Source organism: Arvicola amphibius, chromosome 17 (assembly GCF_903992535.2).
Source record: "Arvicola amphibius chromosome 17, mArvAmp1.2, whole genome shotgun sequence".
NCBI classification, from domain to species: Eukaryota; Metazoa; Chordata; class Mammalia; order Rodentia; family Cricetidae; genus Arvicola; species Arvicola amphibius.
This window is the reverse complement of record NC_052063.2, coordinates 21,215,465-21,236,196: the sequence shown is the minus strand read 5'-3', so window position 1 is coordinate 21,236,196 and position 20,732 is coordinate 21,215,465. Positions and strand designations below refer to the sequence as shown.

The following is a 20,732-nucleotide window of genomic DNA, read 5'->3' as shown; positions in this document are numbered from 1 at the left end:
TTTAAGATGAAAAAAAACTTGCATAGTGAGAAGACAATTGTGTTTTTACACAAAGAATTGAATTGAATATGTTCAACTGCAGGACATACAGCCAGATTCACCCAATATTTTGGTTTTATAATCATCAATACTGAGAATGCTGTTTCACATAAAAATGTAGTAGAAAATGGTAGAGCCGCGTTTACGGTCATTTCAGATGATCTTGAAAAATTTGTCTTAATCTCAAGCCAAAAACTTTTAAAACAAAACTCAAATCAACAAGTAAAAGGCTCAAAAGTCAAGCGTTCTATCAATACACTCCAAAGATACATCAATTTGATATTTACATGAGGGAGGAATTATGGTAGAAAATATTAAAAATACGCTTTCTAAAACAAAGCTGTTGCATAAGAATATAAGCTTAGAGGTAACTGTGGGCTGAGCATCCAGGGAATATGTCATAGAAGAGCTGCTCTCTAAATAACGTGTGATTATTTTTCCCCCAAATACCTCCACACATAATCTTTCCCTCTGTGGTTTTTCCCTTTGTAATCTTAATCATAAACTCTGGTTTAATATTCAAATCAAGCAGACAATATTTGCTTTGTAAAATTGAGTTTATATCTAGCCAAAGTCAAATCTGGATTAGCTGTGAGAAGAATATCATTTATTGGTTTTTGTACCAAACTTCCAGGGTTGTGAGCATTAGGAGACTACTACCCTTGGTTGCTGTAATCATAGAACTTGCTCATCCCAGATAGACAACCAAACTGAGCAGAACATTTAACCATGCATCAAGAAGTTCACTGAATGTGTAATGAAATAATGAGAGCTGATGCTTTAATTAAAGTTTCAAACGTAAAGTTTATCTTACATTATCTCTAACACAATTTATTTACTTTCAGATTTTTTTTATTTACTTGAAGTTAAAATAACAATGTCTCTATCACATTTTCAAAACAGAATCCAGGCTAGGAGGCTTGGCTCAGATGTACAGAAAAGACATTAAGCCCTCTTTCTTGGCCTTGTTTGTCAGAATGGGTTAGCAGTCAAGAGTTTAACAGATGGCAGATCTGTCTGCCACTCTCTGAGGCACCAGTCCCCTCCATGCATAAACATTCAGGCGCGATAAGGATGCAGGATAATATTTCAGTCAGAGATAACTCTTGAACATTGTTTAGCTTTTCAGTGAAAGTAGTTAAAGTTCTTTACTTAACAAAGGTTAATGCGAATCTACAAACATAGTTTAATGAAAAAATATTAATTGGGAATTTATTTTACATGCCCTGTTAGAGTAAGTCAAGTATGATGAGCTGAAAGGCCATTTTATAAAGTGAAATACAATAAATAAACAGGCCTACATTCTGGTTCCTATCTTTAACCAATTTATTGTTTTAAGTCATCCAAGTGAAATAAGAGAGCCAGACTCCGGGTAGCTCCTCCTGGGAACCCTGAGATATTTTGCTTTCCCTGGGAGGAGGCAGGGAGAAGAAAGGCAAGGAGGGACATTAATAGAATTCAGGCAGTTTCTTGAATTTTAATACCTTCATCTGAACAAAATGAGACTTTTATATTAGGCTTCTTATAGTTCTTTAGCATTCTGGGGGCTTGTCGGGAAATAGGAAAAGAAAGGAGAGGATGCAGGGGATGAGGGGAAACGTCACCCAATGTCTTGTGCACTGTTTTCTTTCTCTCCTTTCTGTGCCATTGAAGAACTGGTCTCAGCTAGCTAGTGACCGAAGCACTGACCTTTTAGCGTGCTATGAGGGTGAAAGACAAGCCTGGACTTCTGCTCAGACACATTGTAGCTGTGAGCACAGGCCTACAGATCCTTTAGGAGACTGGATTTGCCTTCTTGACCGATATAAGTAGACTTCACAGGGCCTGGACTGATAGGGAATCACTTATCCAATGTTGGCTGTTGAATTAATGAGTTTTGAGGGTCCCTGAAGGTGGAATTTCATATTTGGTTCCTTGACACTGTAGTCTCACTTTAAAAGGGTGGTTGTTTCTCTTCTGTTTTGGTCTGCGGAGGAAACTGAAGAAGTAAGGAAATTTGAAGGATGGGTGACGTTCTATCAATTTTTATCCCAATTGTAATGGTATTAATTTTGCTCAGTATTTCAGGCCTTACAATATAAATTGATATAATGAGTCAAGAGTATAGGCCATTTTACCCAATGCTATTTGCCATTAGCTTGAATAGACCATAGGAATTTTGTACTTCTACATTCCCACAATTACCCTAATCCACACTCAGACTGAGTTTTTGGTTACTGTGGGAACCAGGGCTGATCTTTTGTTTTCTTGGATACCAGCTTAATGAAACTGATCAACATTTCTGTGAGATGCTTTGAGATACTTTCTTGCTTCTTTTATAAAACAGGCATAAGGAGGATTTCTTCACAAGGCACAAATGGAGATTCAATCACATTACATATGTCTATAATCTCACACCTTGAAAAATCTCAATAACGGGAAGCTGAAATGTTTCTGTTTCTTAGAAATTGCTAGCAAACTTGAAGTTGATCTACTTAAACATTAAGAAAAGGAATGTTTACTTATTTGAATATTTGAAGGATATGAACGAATAAGGTGAATGAGAGAGCTGATGGTGAACATTTTCTTGGCTTTCCAGCTCTCCATCGGGCATGATAGAAGGAACCCCACAGCTTCACGCACACGCGTGGAGAGTTTCCTCCACTTGTTTTGCTCCTGTCCACGTCCCGATGGTGGACCCCTGTAACATCAATCAACAGAACAGTAAGTCTTCCTTTTCGCATGTAGACTTAAGGGGAGATGCTCAGAATGTTACTCTAATTTTATAACATTATGCCGTAATTTGAAATTATGATTTATTCATTATGTAAGAGCACTGCCATTCCGTATGTGTTTTTGTTCAGTCATATGCCTACAACCATGCCTGTTAAATGTAATTAGGTCTATTTAAAAGAACAGAAAACAACCCATTACTTTGCATTTAAAAATTTACACATCATGGGTATTTATAATTTTTCTTCTTCTTAAACACAGTCTGTGTTTTGAGGTTTTTGGATACTGGAACCACTCTAACACTGCTGTTAGACTTTAGGGATGCTCAGCTACAGTTTCATGGTGTGATAACTCAAGTACATCATGTATTTTTCCCTATGCACAGCATCCATTATAACTTTATGAGCAGGGAATCCATAATTTAGTTTGGATGTGCTGGGAAGAACAGATAATCTTGCTCCCAACACTTAAAAAAAAGAAATTAGATGTTTTTAACTTGATGAGGAGGACTGTCAATCTCTTTCTTTAATCTCAAGAGTACTGGAATGGAATCTTGGCCTGTATCATTTATTACTTTGACAACCCATTTCTATTTTTCCTCCATTCCATCCCGATATTTTAAAAATGAATTCACTTCTTCAACTAATCTCATTTGGTTTTTGATATCTTGTTTCTAACAGTGACGATTTCCTTCTTGCTGATGCAGCGACTTTATTGTTTATCAAGTTGCCCTGTAAAGTGGAGCTCTTGCAAAGCTGTGCCTTCTGGCTGTGGTCTTTCTCAGCCTCCACTGTGTCCGTTTTACCATATTTTTCATCGCTTTGCTTTCACACTTGATGCCTTCTGTGGTATATGCTTTAGAGATTTTCTCTTTTGCTTTTGCTGTGAACCATGATTTCTTGAAAATCCCAAACACATAAATTAAGAAAGACCCAAGAAGAAGGGAAAAACGATAAAAAGACAGTAACTTTGAACCAAACTCTTGATAGTTTCTCACAAAGATCTTCTTGAGTTACCTCTTATACAACAGCAGCACGATTTGATCTACAGTTTCTTAGAACACAAAGGAATGGCCTTATCGGTGTGTTATTTCACTCTTTCAGGATTCTTGGGGTTAGGACTGTGTCTCCCAACTGTGTACAGTCATTTGTTTTGCATATGCATGCATATTTAATGCAAAAATAGTGTTTAGGTAACTACCAGGGTTTTTTATTATTAATAAATATGTCAGATCTGGGAGGAGTTGGAGGAAGAGTTGGGTGGTGAATATGATGAAAACGCATTGTATTAAATTCTTAAAGAATGAGTGAAAATATGTCATATTGCAATTAAATGTGCTTGGTGTTCTCAACAAAATGAATTCAGTATTGTTCTTTGAAAGTAAAATATCTGATGTCCATCTGCCCCCCAGTCACAATAGCAATACAAAGACTGACTGGTTTTTATCTATGAGGAAACCATTGCATGTAAGGTATACTTCATCAAGGAACCACATACCTCACCTTTTCTATTTTTTTTGAAAGATCTTAGCTCCCTGATCTGGTCAAACTTGTTTTGCTAGTCCTACACAGGAATGTATTTGGTCAAGGACTGATTTGAAGTTGCGATTGTACAAACTTACTTCAAATACTATAATGCCAGTTGTGTCACCAAGACTTCAAAATACATCCCAACTTCTAATTTCTGTTCATTGTTCACCCGTTTTTTCACACATAGATTTATTAACCAAACAAGAGTGAGCTATTCATGTTTGCTAGATATTAGCCACTGCATTGTGTAGATGATGGATCGAATGACTGTGACATCTGCCCCACTGTCTTTCACCCCTGAGACTCCATCAGAAGGAATGCAATGATTGCCAGACCTGGAGTAATTGTGTTTCATACGGACTTATCGGTCCATCCATTGTCTGGAACCACTTTCATGCACAGAGGCCAGGAAATAATAATTGCCAGGTCCTCATAGTAGGTTTTCTGAGGTGATCTTCAGGCTGGGACTGTCTGAGGCTACCACTTCTGTCAGCCTTTCTGTTGCTCAAGCTATTAAAAAAACACTGTAGTTTTTCCTAAAAGACAATTGAATGTGGTTTCAGTGCTGTTACCTAGGTTGCTCAACATATTGACTCTCGTTTGAAGTAGCAACACATTTCTAGGAAAGGGAGATACTTGAGTAGTTTTGCTACCCCATTCTTAGGGTCATACCTGGCTCATATACGAAATATTCATGGCTTCTTCTGTTAGTTGGGTACGCAGCCCACTGTGACGTCATCCACCAGGAGCTCTTTGCACCGTGCCATGTCTACGTGAGTCCAGGGCTGTACTATCAGCTGTGCCGCCATGATGCATGCAAGTGTGGAAGCTCCTGCCTGTGCAATGCTCTTGCCCACTATGCCTACCTATGTGCCCAGCGTGGTGTGCCCATTGATTTCAGATCGCAGATCTCCTTCTGTGGTGAGTATGACAGCACGGGCAGATGACCAGGTAAATCTTGATAGGTTTGTATCCACAATTGGTTCTTTTGACTTTATAAAAGAGATGTCAATATTGTATGTAAATTATTTGAAGTATTCTTATAGTGTATAAGTTCTGAACATAAATGAATACAGAGTTTGGTTTAAACTAGTTATATCTTGGATAAAAGAACTTATAACATAAAGATCGAGTACTATAGTGTTTGCTTAGTATGTGAGAGACCCTTCACTTAAATTTGTGGAGCTAGAAGAGGGAGAGAGGGAAGAAGGAGTGAAAGGAGAGAGAGAGAGAGAGAGAGAGAGAGAGAGAGAGAGAGAGAGAGAGAGAGAGAGAGATACACACACAGAGGAAAACACTAACAACTGTTATTTATTACAAAGTTAGAGTATTATTATGTCTCTTGAAAGAAGCCTTAAAAATAATTGGAAAATTTTGAAAATATTCTTATCCTGGAAATATCATAGTGAAGAATATGGAAGATGATGATGCTCTAAGTGACGCAACTGGTCTGTAGTTAAATGGGTACAATATGCAGTAGGCAGTTGCTGTTTCATGTTCTTGATTCCTAATACTTCTAATTATGATCTCTGCTGTTAAAAGAAATTCTATATGTGTCCTATAATTATTTTTCCAGCTACAACTCTTGGGCTTCCTGGTTTTGTTTGTTTGCTTGTTTTTGGTTTTGTTTTGTTTTTTTGATTTTTTTTAGGAAGTTTACTGAAAACTGTTAAATTTATTGTTTCACACAGCCCGCTCTCATGCTATAGAAGCAGGGCTCAGGGCCTCTGCAGCTGGGAATATGAGCCCATAGACCCTTACACATCTGACCCCTGCCCTAGTCCCCTCTTCAATTGAGGCTTCTCATCTCTGAGAAGTCACCTATGGTTCTTCTAGTTTCTTGATTGATGCCATTAAAGGGAGCCTAATCGCTAATGACAGAGCCATCTCTCCAGCCTGGCTCTTCTACTTTCTGGTTTTTATAAGGGATTTCCCATTCTCACAAGAGTGAAATCTTAGATCTAAGACAACTAGGATCAACACCCCCTCCTCTACTTTGTGCTTCAGTTCTCTCCTTGCTTATGGTGTCTGGAATCCTTGCCACTTCTGTACTCACAAAGTTGCATTACACACCTAACATAATTTTAATTATGTTTGAATCAGAATGGTCAAGGTGTTTTCATGTATTCTAAATCTTTCTTTACCTTAAATAAATAAAAAATGTTGAAAATAGTATTCTTATTAGTTCTTTGAAAATTTCAGATTTTTTTAATTTACTATTTTCTTTCTGAGAATTTTACGGGTGAGTGTTCTATCATTTCCCCTCCCCCTCCAACTTCTACCATTTCTCCCCACTCCCTCTTAAAGTTATGACTTCTATAATTATTATTACTGCATACTTATGCATAAATACAACCTGCTGAGACTATTTAATATTACTCATATATATGTGTTTAGGGCCAAGCACTTGGTATTAGACATCCTATCAGGGGCTGAAGACAAATTGATTCTTAACAACCATTAATTGCCTATAGTTATTCATCGAGGGGTAGGAGCTGAGGAGATTTCCCCTATCCACACTGGTATGTCAGCTGGTGTTGTCATTGTGTAGATTTATTTTAGGTTATGTTTAACTAGTTGCCTTCCATTTTTAGTTCCATTTGACCTAAAGAGAATTTAGAAGTTTTTTGAAAAAAAAAAGTATAAACATGATTTAAAAAAAAAACACTGTATGGATCAATAAAATCAAATTGCATCATATTTACAGACAAATGCTTATTTAGGTTTCAAGAATATGGTTAATGTGGTGATAACCATACTGGTTAGTTTTTGTCTACTTGACTCAATAAGAACCATCTGGGAAACAAGAATCCCAACTGAGGAAATGCCTCCCTCAGACCGGTCTGTTACCATAACAGTGAGACATTGATTATGAATTGATGAAGGAGAGGCACTCACCACAGGCAGCGCCACACCCGGATAGGTTGTTCTTGGGTTGTTTAAGAAAGGATAACTGAACACGTGCCTGGAAACAAGCTAGTAAGTACCTTTCCTCTATGGTACTCGAGTCCGGTCCTGTCGGAGTTCCTGTCTTGGCTTTTCTTTATGATGGACTGTAGTTAGCATGCGTAAGCCAAATAAACCCTTCCTCTCTCAAACTGGTTTTGGTCAGTGTTTTATCAAAACAATGATGAGTAAAGTAGGATAAAGGAATAGCACTATGAAGATTTAAATGTCACACAGGAATTTACTCAGACTGTTAAAAATATCATCTGTAAGAACGAATAAATATGGCACAGGAATTAAGAATGGCACAGAACGGCTAAGTTAATAGCCTCTCTGAGGAATAGGAATTTCACTTCCATGTTATACCCTTAATGAGGCCATCGCTCTGTTTGTCTATCTGTTCATTCCTTCCTTCCTTGATTTTATTATCAAATCTGTGATGTGTTTACTGCTGCAAGACAATATTTGCCGCATGCCTTATATTTACTTTGGACCTATGAATGAGCACATGATTCTGTGCGTGGGGGCTGTAAGTGATGCTTGTCTGTCCACAGCTGTGGTGTGTCAGAAGGGCATGCTGTACCATCAGTGTTCCTCATTCTGCCTCCGCTCCTGCACCTCCCTCTCCTCCCCTGAGCAGTGCAATGGTGACTGTGCGGAAGGATGCAACTGTCCCGAAGGCAAATTCTACGAGGACACCCTTAACTTCTGTGTGCCCATGTAAGTCACAGAGATGGCTGGACGACAGCCAGATTGTGTCTCATTTCCCTCTGATAGGTCAAATCAACTTTTGCTCGTGGTTCTTTACGTAGCTAAGTACCTTTTTTTTCTTCTTTTGTTATTTACCTTTTTCTTAATGTGCTGAGATACTCACAGAAAGTTACAGAAAGCAGAAAAGATTCTTCCAGTTAATCCCGAGGCTTTTTCCTACTTGATTTCTCCACACCCCAAAATCACTAGCAAGATTGACATTTCCTTTTAACGTGAGTGGTAAGATTGTAGGGTCCATTCTCAGAAAGGTCTTAGCCCTCAGAGGAAGCAAAGACTTTGGTTTGCACATAGGAGTAAAAGACACAGCAGATGTGTTTTTCTGAAATGCATTCAGAGACTTTTATTGGGACTTAACTAGCAGTTCAGAACTATTTTGATCTTCAGACTCTCTAATTACTATGTCCAGTTAGTTTCTGCTATTTGCACATCAGAACTGTGAATGGTGGCACCCTACAGTGGCCAATCTCAGAGCAAGGAGTCAATTGCCATTTTAATTATGTTGGAAAAAATTCATATCTTATTTTATTTACTTCACCTTTCTGCTTATAGATATCACTGCCGGTGCCATTACAGGGGGAGCATTTATCAGCCTGGGGAGCTCATCCCAACACCCTCAGGATTATGGTAGGTGTCAATGAATATATTAACTACACACACACTATATATATATATATATATATATATATATCACATTGGAATGTGGAATAGGAAATGCCCGAGACATGTACTGGTGAAACAAAAGCCCTTTAATAGGTTTTGGTTCTTTAATAGATGTCAGGAATGGGATCGTAATTCAAACTGCCTTCTGAGGGCTTATAGGTTCATGGTTCATCTACTGGCTCAAAAAAAAAATCAATTCTGGAATGGATCAGAACAATAGCATACATAGGGGTCACTTATCTTCTCTTGACATATATCAAAGCTTGTTCAATAGCTTTGATAGGATAACACCCATTCCAGATATAACCTGTCTACTAACTGAAGACATGTCCACAGAGCAGGACCAGTTTATCTGCGCCTCTCTCTCAGCATCCTCCTTCCGGCTCCCTGCAGGTTCTCACAGCTGATCCTTAGGTGTCGATAATGCCAACAATTGTATAGAGCCAGAGTTCTGTGTTTTCCGTTGTCCTGAAACTGTTCTCGGCTTGCTATATTTATTATTAATTAAGCACTCATGACTGTAACTGCAAGAGATAAGGGTCTGCCATTTTATCCCAATTTATACAGGAGCAGAATGAGGCACGTGTAATTAAGCAACCTGATAATGATGCTGGGATTCGTGCCCAGGCACCTGGCTTGGCAGGTTTGCTCCTCGATTGCAGACCTTGCTTCATAGCTCATTTTGCATTGATGGTAAACTATCATTCGCACTATTTTTTTAATAATTATTTCCATCTCCCTCCCACCCGCTGATCAAAACACAAAGAGACCATTGCATTTTGTGTGTGTGTGTGTGTCTGTGTGTGTGTATAGAATATACCACTATCTACAGTTTCCCAAGCTAGAAATCTGAGACTCGTTCTGACTCCATTTTTTATGCTCAACACACCCAGCCTTAAAGACCCTAACAATCTTGGATTTAGGTTGATTTTATTTTTTTCACATAGGTGAAATGCATTCTTTTCTTCCCATCCCACCGCCTTAACAATAACACTCAGTTCTTCTTCCCTGCACCTTTCTTATGATTGCCTTTGTTTTACATTGCTGTAACAAAATACCAGAGGCCAGGAACTTTACAAAGGTTTACTTAGTTCAATGTTACAGGAGTCAAGAACTTTGGGTCCGCAGGGAAGAGAGAGCCAAGGGAGCCAACTGTTCATAACAGTCACCCTTGTAAACAGCCCAGTTCTGAGAGATTAATAATGACTTGCTCCAGGTAATAAACATATTTATCTCTTTCAGAAGTAGTTCCCCATGACCAAATCAATTTGCACCTTAAACTCCACCTCTTAAAGTTTCACCTTCTAACTGCGTCATCGTGGGCTCCAATCCTTAACACGAGTTTGAGAGCCAATAAACTCCAGCAGAACAATTGCCAGCAGCTCTCCTTGTCTGTGCTCTCCTCCCAAGTGTTGGAAAAGCCTTCTTTTGAATTTAATATCCTGAATAATATTTATTTAACTTTAGTAAAATTAAAATCCATCCTTCCTTAGTGCCAAAACTAAAACCAATTAGCACTGTGACCTTATTTGCTACCCTGTCAAAGGCCTCTGACCCAGGAGAAGTATCCTAAAAAGATCTGGCTGGCTCAGTTCCTCTATGGTATTTAAGGTATGCACACTTGAGTGACGTTCCGTGGAGAAAAATGTGGGCACATGGTTTGCATGTGATATGGCATCTGATATGTCATTATCTTCATTTTGCAAGTATAGGACATAGGCTCTGCTCTAAAGCCAAAGGGAAATCTGTGCTGGAATTCCTGAGGACTGGTGTGTGTTCCTATTATGTTATCATATTAAGGAATTTGAAATCTTCGTTTGTCTGTATATGGTTTTCTCTTTAGATCACAAGCAATCACATGACTGTTGTGACTCAATTCATCTTTATTGATGCTGCCCCAGGATGGTGGTCTTAACATTCTAACTGACCTTCTCACTTCCATGTTTAAAAACTGTGATAGCTCAACTCAGGAGGAAAAAAATTATGGCATCAGAGCAGGGTCTGGCTTTATCTCTTTTGCTCTCCTTATCTCCTGGCACCTGATTGAGCAGAACAGTGTATTGTATCTCATAGTTTGTATATTTCCACTAAGCATTGGAATCTTTCTGTCTGATCTAAGGCATAACCCCCATCTATCCTTTAGAATTGTTCAGGGTTTATTACCCCTGGCTACCTAAATGTCAGTTATGAATAGATTTTTAAAATTTTAAAATGTTTTTTATTCTCTTAGATTTTAAATGTATTTGTGTGTTGAGTATGTCACATTGTAGAAATCAAATTGCATCATTTCCCCTTTTGCTAGAAACACTTGGGCCAGGCCATTCACAATAATGTGGTATTTTTATCCTCATGTCTCTCACAAGGCCGCTTACATGGAAGTGTTTGATAAAATATGTCAAAATGAAATAGCTGTCTTCAATAATAATTTATATGACTCACACTTTGGCGGTCTATAAATTAACAATTTCTTTACATCTAGCCAGTGTTCAAATGGGACTGTGAAGTGTGATGAGCCAGCAACACCCTCTACTGGTGAGTTCCAGATAAAGATTTTCCTGTGGAGTGTGTATCTCAAGAAAGGGCTCAGCGGTTAAGAGCACTGTCTGCTCTTCCCAAGGTCCTGTGTTCGATTCCCAGCAACCACATGGCAGCTCACAACCATTTGTAATGAGATCTGGTGCCCTCCTGAGGAAGAGACCTGGTCAGTCCTCCTCATCAACTTCGACCATGAAACCCAATATGGACAAGTTCAACAGACCCGCTATATACGGGCTGCCCATGCATGCTTCAGCATTGCCAGGGCATACATTCCATTCATTCAGTTTCATGTATCTCAAACACTGCCTCTTACTTTAATGCTAGAAGGCATCCAGTCCCTCCCAGGCTTCCTTACCCAAGCACATGCATACAGTAACATCACATAGTCAGCATAGCATTCCAATGGTTCCCGACCTTCTTCACATCAAGACTTACAGTATACGAGGGACAGTTAGAGAGGTGAGCCTATGAGGCTTCCCCCAGCCATGGCTCTCAACTTTCCTGATGCTACAACCCTTTAATCCAGTTCCTCATGTTCTGCTGGCTCCCACCCGTAAAGTTACTGAATCGCTGCTTCATAACTACAATTTTCCTACTGTTATGAATCACAATATAAATACTTTCGGAGGGAGAGGTTTGCTAAAGGGTTGTGACCCACAGGTTGGGAATCCCTGGATTAGAGCCACAGCTGATCAGCTGAGGCATGTAAACCTTTACACCGTCTACCCAAGCACCACTTTGGGTAGCCAAAAGGTTTGAGGGAGCTAGCCTAGATGCTTGCCGTAACACTGCTGTGGATCAGAAACCAGAAAACTCTGTCTTAGATTAACACTTCACAGTTTTTAATGCGTGCACAAAATGCTGGTAATCTTGCTGAGACCTAGGTTCTGATTCTGATTCAGGATCAATGCTAGAGATCCTGAATGTCTACCAATGGCCAAGGTAATGTCAGTGCCCTTGGGCCCTGGGGTGTGTCTGGGTAGCAGGGTTCTAGTATTAGTTGCAACGAGTTGAAAATAGCATAGCATAAGAACATGGTGGCACACTCCTATAGGCCAGCAGTGCGGGGGTGGAGGTAAGGCAGTCTGGATTGCAAGGCCAGATTCAGCTATGCTGAGTTAGAAGCCAACATGGCTTACATAAGACCCCATTATAAAAATGAAAAATAGAAACAATAGGTTTATACAATATATCGGTTGTCATTTCTCTTAGAACGTCCCCTTCCCACTAGAGTCTGTATCCTGAAAATCTTCCAATTAGGGGACTGTATGAATCTGTATTCCCATCAGATAAAGAAATAGCCTCAGATTTTCAGGGACTACAGAACAATTCTGGGCAAATGACAGTTCTTGGTTTTCACTCTGGTAGGTAGTGAGATTTAGGCTCTGTTACTTAATTGGATACGCAGCTATTTATCATTATGAATCAGTTGGGAGCCTAGCCTCGTGGTACATATCTATCCTCCCAGTTAAAGAAGCTAAAGCAGAGGGAGGGATTTAAGGGCAGTCAGGGCTTCCGAGTGAGAGCCTGTTTCTTAGAACCCAAAACTAAACAATAAGATCTCCTTTGAATTGTATGTTCTAGATTTACTGTGTCAGGATTTGGGTCTGTCTGGGGCTTCTCTACAGGCCCCATAAACTGGGCCTCATAGTTAACACGAGCTACTGGAAACCTCGCTGTTCGCCTCTTACTTCAACAAAGCTCATAGTTGAATCGAAGATGCCTAGGGAGCCTGCTTTCTCAACAGAGTCCTCACCGTTCTATCCCTTTGATCATATGTAAGGGTTTTGATTCCTGACAGACCCAAAGCCTTTTGGAGAAACAGGAAGTCCCTGTCATGCCTCTGTAACAATGGCCACTTTTGTACTTTAGAGTATAGTAAAAACTGATGAAAATAATTATTCATAGATTAGGCAACATGGTCAAGGAGTAACACATTTATTATGGCTTTATAATTGTTGAAATAGGGGTTATAATTTCAGCTCTTAAAAATAGGTGTGTTTGAATTAATCAACATACCCCCTTTTTCGTACTTCAAGAAATTACATTTATTTAATTTATTGACCTTTCAGGGAAAGTGGGTAAGATTTTCCAGTTTGGAAATTTTGATGACTGAAAAACTCTGACTAGATAATGTTGCTAAGCGCATCAACTCAAGGATCAATGAATGAGAGCATCCTTTAGATATAGCAATGATTTGGTCCATGAATTTTGTGCTTAAGTTTGTGAAGCCAATACAAAGTTAAAGCCATGTTATCATTGCTTGTATTTGAAGTTCACGCCTGCCCAGAAGGGAAGGAATACTTTGACTGCAGGTTTCCTGACCCTGAATTACCAGCTGGTGGTATAAACTGTGAGACCACGTGTGCAAACCTGGCCATGAACTTCACCTGTGCCCCATCCTCACCCTGCATAAGTGGCTGTGTTTGTGCTCCAGGGTGAGTTCCCTTATCTTGCTAATATGACCATTTAAGATTTACAGGAATAGTAAGGGTTCTTCAAAATATTCTTGGGGCCAGCCAGATAGTTTAGTGGTTAGAGCATGCCTTGTGAGTCTAATGGCCTGAGCTGGATCCCTGGAAACCACATAAAGGTGAAAGGAGAGAGCTGATTCCAAAGAGCTGTCCTAATACCTCCATAGTCAAAGCATGAGACACTTAGGCCCATGTATGCACATCTACACACACACACGAACTTACACACACACACACACACACACACACACACACACATACACACACACACAAACTTACTTAAAAACATTTTAAAACCATTCTTTCAAGAATAGTCGAAATCTTTGTTTTGACCAGTGGTTTACTTTGAGTTGTTAGCTACCAGACTATTCTCACTATTTTGCTAAGGTAACTCAACATTGTGCAATGTAACTGGAGTCATGCACTGAATTGAAGAAGGTGCACATTTTAAGATAAGGTTGGGATTTCCCCCTTTTCAGCTGCAGGTGGGAATATGACACCATCAATTACCTTTTCTCAAGGCACCATCTAGGTATACACCAAACACGTTCCATTGATGCAGTGATTATCAGTGACATTAATTCGTAATAGCGAAGTGGACTGATTTAATTATAAACATTTCAGGTAACGATATTGAGGCTAGACAGGGGGTTGCTTTAAGTGGGAACTCTGACTGCATTCACACCAAAGCTCAAATTCTTGCTCTGCTGTTAGCTGAATGATTTTTTTCTACACTTTCCTCTGAAGCCCCAACTAGGTAGGCATTGTAAGATCTGTAAGATATTGTAAGATAAGTGTGTGTGTGTGTGTGTGTGTGTGTGTGTGTGTGTAGAGTGTGTTCAATATATATGAATCACAATTTAATTGCAGGCTATCTATTCTTCATTCATTTCCTCCAGTTGCAGAAATACCGTGTACCTGTGGTACATAGAATACAGACTAGAATAGACAGACAGAATCTGAAGGCTGTTTGCTCCCTTGTAAGTGCTCATATAATCAGGGCTCCCTGGCTCTTGCTTGTCTAATGATGGATAGAGAGAGGGCCATCTCAGGTAAATGGGTCACTCATTCTTCCTCAGTGAATACGTTCCATAAAGACATTCCCAGGAACAACTCATAAAAGTCAGAGCACAGGAGGGACAGGCCTTGTGGCTTGCCTCCCAGGAGAATCACCTTTATCTAAATGGCTCCAAAGAGCCAAGTATCTGGGAATGATGTCAGTCTGTCTAGAGAATGGCATAGGAGGGAGAGAAAGAAGGTCACAAAAGACAAAAGCCTGCATACAAGAAGAGCAAAGACAGGTGGAAATCAGGCCATAGCACAAACAAGCAAGGAAAACAATTTATCTAAAGGACAAGGGAAAGAAAATTTTTATTGTGGTCAAATAATTAAAACCTGCTACATGGCTTGATCTCTTTGATGGCGACTGTTGGGATGTGTGACTGATTAAAGCCGTATCTAAATTTTATTTCAGTGTGTGATGCTGTTTGCTACTACCTTTGACTCTCAGTTCAAACTTGACATTTATTTCCTGGCTAACCTTTTTAAGAAGCGTAGAGAAGTGCCACCTCTCTTTCTGTAATTATATTGAAATAGTGCTAGAAAGAACTGAGATGCTTCTGGTTGATTCAGGAAAAAAATTCAAACAGAAACACTTCTAGTACAAGGTCAGTGACGGTAATTAAGTTATCTTCTCTTCAGTATGACCTTTCCTGGCTCATGTTGAGACAATGCCTTAGCATAGCATATATTTTCTGGGATCCTCATAGGGTCGGTGACTGTAAAAGATCTACATGGATCTAGTTTAGAAATCACTGCCCTAATGCAAAATCGAGGGAAAGTCAATATAGCTGGCTTCAAATATTGGTCCTCCTTATTAAGTAAACTTGGGGCACATTTACCCAGTTTAAATTTCTTTTAAAAATGAGTGTAGTGGTGTTTGTTTCATGGATGGCTGAGTACATCACAACAGAGCAGTTACACAGTAGGTGCCCAGTTGGTGCTTATTGCCCGCTTCCCCCACCCCTCAGCCAATCAGAAAGACACAAAAGGACAGTGTCTTCCTCCTTCTCCCCAGCTTTAATTATGTATGCAAAACTCATCAGTCTTCTGTATAATCACTTAAGACTGTTGCTGTGTCGGGTCTACAGATATCATGGTCCCTTTGACTGAAACAACTAAGTTTATGAAACTATTTTTTTGGAGAAGGGGATTGGGGGGAGGCATTAAAATATATGTGTAAGGTGAAAACAGTTTACCGTAGTGCATTGTCGTTAGGTTAGTGAGCCTGTGGCATATTTAAAGATAGTGTCTGTGTAAGAGTAAACAAAAATACTTGCTTTTGTTATTGGGGTCTTTATCACCCATCTAATCAAATATTTAATCCACCTGATTAATCCTCAATGAGGCGTTGATACAGATTTTTAAGTACCGAAGCTGGTGAGGAAGTTAGGGACAGAGAAGACTGAGAAAAGAGAGAACGAAAGTGAGACCTAAACAATGAGAAGAATTTTTAGAAAAAGAAGATTTAGAGTCAAGAAGATGGGCAGGTTTGGAAGAGTGAGGTAAGGGTGCAGAACCTGGGGAGTACCTGGCCTGTAGGAAAGAAATTGAATCAGACAATACATCATTGACACACACAAGTTCCTTTATCCAGTCTTTTTCAACAAAGAAGTCTATTCCATGGCTAAATGATAGCAAATACCATTTTCCTCCTGAGTACTGTGTAAAGTCTAACAGACTGTATGCACCGGTAAGAAAGCGCCACACTGGATACTAAGCTATGAGGACAGCAGAAGTCTAAAAACACATGCGTGGTTATTTAGGAATTCAGGATTCAAAACGTTGATGGTATTTTTTTTTTATTGTTCTGTGGATGGAATCCAGAGGTTCATATGTGTTGGGCAACTTACAAATATCGATGTAAATCCTCTTCAGCCCTTAGCCCCATGTTTTATAATATTAAATTATAGCATTTAAAAAATCATAAAAATATGTTCTATATATTTTGGTAATGATATATTTTAATCATTTGTTTTTGTCTTATTAAAATTATTTAATCAATTAATTATTCATATAAATATTAATATCTGTTAATTCTTGAGGTTCACTCAAATGTTGCATTTTTTGCTTTACTATATAATTAAATAATATTTAAATCATTACAACTTTATTTATTATTATTATGTTGTTAATTATTTCAATTTATATATAGTATTCTAGGGAAAATATAAAAATATTAAAATTCATATTTATAATGATGGTATTGATATATATATATATATATGTAATCTATGCAATGTAGATTTACTTAATCTTAATACCAGGATATTTTGATAGCACACTATTTCCTCCAATATTATGAGTTTGAATTATTACATTACTATTAAATTATATGTACTAAATATTTTATAGTACTAGATATCTTTAGATAGTTTGTTCTGTGATAACTTTTTAAGACGGGAAAACACTTCAAACTGCACATTTGAAATAGTATACTAACATAAAGGAAAGTTAAATACTAAATATATTTAATTTAAATGCACCTAAATCAAACTGTCATAATTTTATATCTTAGCTCCGAGAAGCAAGCTTGTTTGCTCTCTAAATCCTTGAGCAGAAAATATTATTGTTGTCATAATTTATTGTTTTACCAGGAACTGTCGGACAACACGGCCTCTTTATTAGTAGCTAATAATGGTGACTGAGCCACCCATTTTCTCTTCAAATGTGCTTTTTCTAGAACAACTCACCATGTTATAATATACTCTCGTGTTTTCTAATTATTGTGCTATATAACAAGAGGTCAAATCATATCTGATCATGTTCTTGGTATTTAGTTAATACTGTGATACACAAGGACCTTGTGAGGGGGAAGAGGAGGAGACCAGATTCAGTTTCCAATGCAAACTCAGAGTTGAGTATGATAAAATTATAGCCTGAGAGCCCACCTGACGCTTGCCGGTTTCTCTACTCATGTGACCTTTTCCTTTGAAAGAATGGCAGAGCACAAGGGGAAGTGCTATGTTCCTGAAAGCTGTCCTTGCATCTGGAAGGACTGGGAGTATGTCTCTGGGGAAGTCATCTCCACGCCATGTTACACCTGGTAAGGACAGCCATTTATTCCGTGGAAGTTTTCCTCGGCAATTGTATTAACTTCACTTGTTTGACTGCCGAGACTTGACGTGTCTGACTAGCAAGAGGGATTCATAACCACGCTTGCACATATCAGAGCTGTAGGCTATTGGAAGTTGAGCCACTAATTTTTCTGATGGGATAATGGCATTATAAGTGTATATTTGTTAGCCTAGAAGTAGGAAATAAGACAATTTGGCAACAATAGGAGAAACATGACGAACATAAGAAAATGCTAAGTGTTTCTAAGAGCTGGCCTTATTCAATAGAAGTTTTATTGTTTAGAAGTCAGTGCGAAAAATGTCATAAAAATAATTAATTTTTTGCTAAAATTTCTGTAAAATATATGCAAGTGTTCTAAAATTTTGAATATAGAATCCTGAATATAAAATTTTCATTCCATTGCCTATTTTCTGTGTGTCCCAGACTTACTTTTGATGTCTGGTACAATAAATGTCAAAACATGACAAATTTTTCACTGCAATAGGTGTTATCAGAAAGAATTGGCAATACTTATAGGAATTATTGACTCTGAATGCTTCTGAGAACCAATGTTTAGACTATTGGAAAATTGTTAATCCTGCAGTGGTGGCTCCCAGTCGAGCACTGGCTGCTCTTTCAGAGGACCCTGGTTTGAGTTCCAGGGACTCCAACTCTTTTCCGGCTTTCACAAGCACTCTGTTCCCCATAGTACACAGAAATACGTTCAGGCAAAACACACACACACACACACACACACACACACACACACACACACACACACACACGAATATATAATAAAAATACTAATTTGAACCTAATATCTTCACAAGATAATTATTGTTATCTTTCAATAGTGTTTGTCGGCGGGGGATGTTCAACTGCACGTATTATCCATGTCCTGCAGTGTGCACAGTATATGGGGATCGGCACTATTATTCCTTTGATGGGTTGGAATATGACTACATCAGTGATTGCCAGGTGTTTTTGATAAAGGTTGGTCATAATTACTTTCTTTGTTTGAACTCATATAAAGATGATGTGAAGAACAGCCTGCTGTCCATGGCACATCGCATTAGTAATTACTACTAATAAAACTTAGGAAAGCCATAATGTTTTCAACTTACTGCTCAGCTTTATACTCTTCTTCAATTTTCTTATTTGTAATGGACGCACTAATTCTTCAGCCCCGTGCCTTTTGCCTTGTCTGTGAAGTGAAGATAATGGGGATAGAAAGGGCTTGATTACACAGTAATTGCTCATTAAATATAAATTATTTCAATTATTGTTAGCTTGGCGCAATAAATATACATATAACTCATTAAAACATATATTTTATTCTTTTTTTGGGTTTTTCAAGACAGGGTTTCTCTGTAGCTTTGGAGCCTGTCCTGGAACTAGCTCTTGTAGACCAGGCTGGTCTCGAACTCAGAGATCCGCCTGCCTCTGCCTCCCGAGTGCTGGGATTAAAGGCGTGTGCCACCACCGCCTGGCTTAAAACATATATTTTATTCTTATGAATCTAAAAACCAAGAGAGATTATTTTTGATTCTAGAAATGCTATTTTGATGGTATACTTTGGCTTTTACCTGTGGTCAAACTTACCTTGAGTTTCTTTGGGTCCTGAGGAGGACCCAGTAATCTAATTTATAAAGTACCCACTTTTATTTTTTATTCCGACTTTTTAAAAATTAACAGTTTTGTTTTAAAGGCATGCTGGTCTTTGACCTCACCCTTACAGAAAGGTAGGTTTGTTTTTGCCCATCACTAGACTGAATGTTTTCTTAACACAATCAAGTTCTAGGTATCCCACTTGTTACAATGTTGAGTACTTGTTAGAATTCAACAATTAAAATGTTCTGCTACTTTATTGATTTTAGATTTCTTTAAAACAACATTACATAGCACGTTATTATTTGTGTCTTGAGACAGACTTAGAGTGAAGATCATAACTGTGTTTTGTGAGGCAAGATATGATTTAAGTGCAAAGAAACCCCACAAAGTCTAAAACTTCCGGCATGCCGACCTATGCTATAAACTCACAAACCAGGAAGTCTATTATCTTACTTCTCAGATTTCAGAGTTGAACTTTAATTCATAGCAAGTATCAGGTACCTGTTAGACTTCTTCCCATAACTTCTTTTAGATAAGGATTTTAACATTCTCTTTAGTGGATTCTTCAAATATAACTGAATTCCCTCGGCCCCTGAGCTCTTTATGATTTCATCACTCTGAAAATTTTAAACATTGCCTACATTTTCTCCTCATTGTTGCCTTGTGTGTTTTCTGCAATGTCAGCCCTAGACTGAGAAGTTGGGGTACAGCGATGAGCAAAAATTCATGGGTGCTCACCTTTATTTGATACTTGGGTCATAGGGAGAATATTATTATTATTTAATTTATATGAAACTACAAAGAAAAGAAAATAATTACTTCGATGTTAAATCCAGTTTAAGGACTTTTTTGGTGTGTGTGTGTGTGTTTGTGTGTGTACATGTGGGTGTGTAGTGGCCAGAGGCAGATATTGGATATCTTCATAAATATTTCCCATTGTATATTTTGAGACAGAGGCTCTTATTGAACTTGAGATAAAAATTAGGCTATCCTTGAGTTCCACAAATTTATTTCTTCCTAAGAACTGGAAGTGTAAATACATGCTACTGTAGCTTTTTTTAAAATACAGATTTGGTGACTCAAGTCCTCCAGCTTCTATACAAACACTCTACTGACCTGAGCAACTTCCTCTAAACCTTTCTTGTTTGCATCCCGTTTTTGAAGTCACCGTTGTCTTCTTGTTATTCTTCTGATTCCGGTCCTTTGTTTCTGATCACCTGTCCCTACTTTTGTGCCTCTTTTCTCCAGTTTTCTTCATACTGTGGTTCTAACAGATTCTATATTTTTGTGTGTGTTGCCTCCATGAAATTCTGCCTTGCCACGGTTTCGTAATGTC

The 20,732-nt window shown here is 38.4% G+C and overlaps 1 protein-coding gene across 4 annotated transcripts in view; it reads left to right on the top strand.

The window, feature by feature from the left end:
• Otogl (otogelin like) overlaps nt 1-20,732 on the top strand; it is a 113,739-nt gene that overhangs the window by 37,656 nt on the left and 55,351 nt on the right. For all 4 annotated transcript variants that reach the window (XM_038314894.1, XM_038314891.1, XM_038314893.1 and 1 more), the window contains exons 18-25: nt 2,618-2,742; nt 4,992-5,201; nt 7,781-7,946; nt 8,547-8,621; nt 11,137-11,189; nt 13,471-13,633; nt 17,667-17,774; nt 18,640-18,778. In XM_038314894.1, coding sequence (XP_038170822.1) covers nt 2,618-2,742; nt 4,992-5,201; nt 7,781-7,946; nt 8,547-8,621; nt 11,137-11,189; nt 13,471-13,633; nt 17,667-17,774; nt 18,640-18,778 — 1,039 coding nt within the window. The remainder of the gene's footprint in view (nt 1-2,617; nt 2,743-4,991; nt 5,202-7,780; nt 7,947-8,546; nt 8,622-11,136; nt 11,190-13,470; nt 13,634-17,666; nt 17,775-18,639; nt 18,779-20,732) is intronic.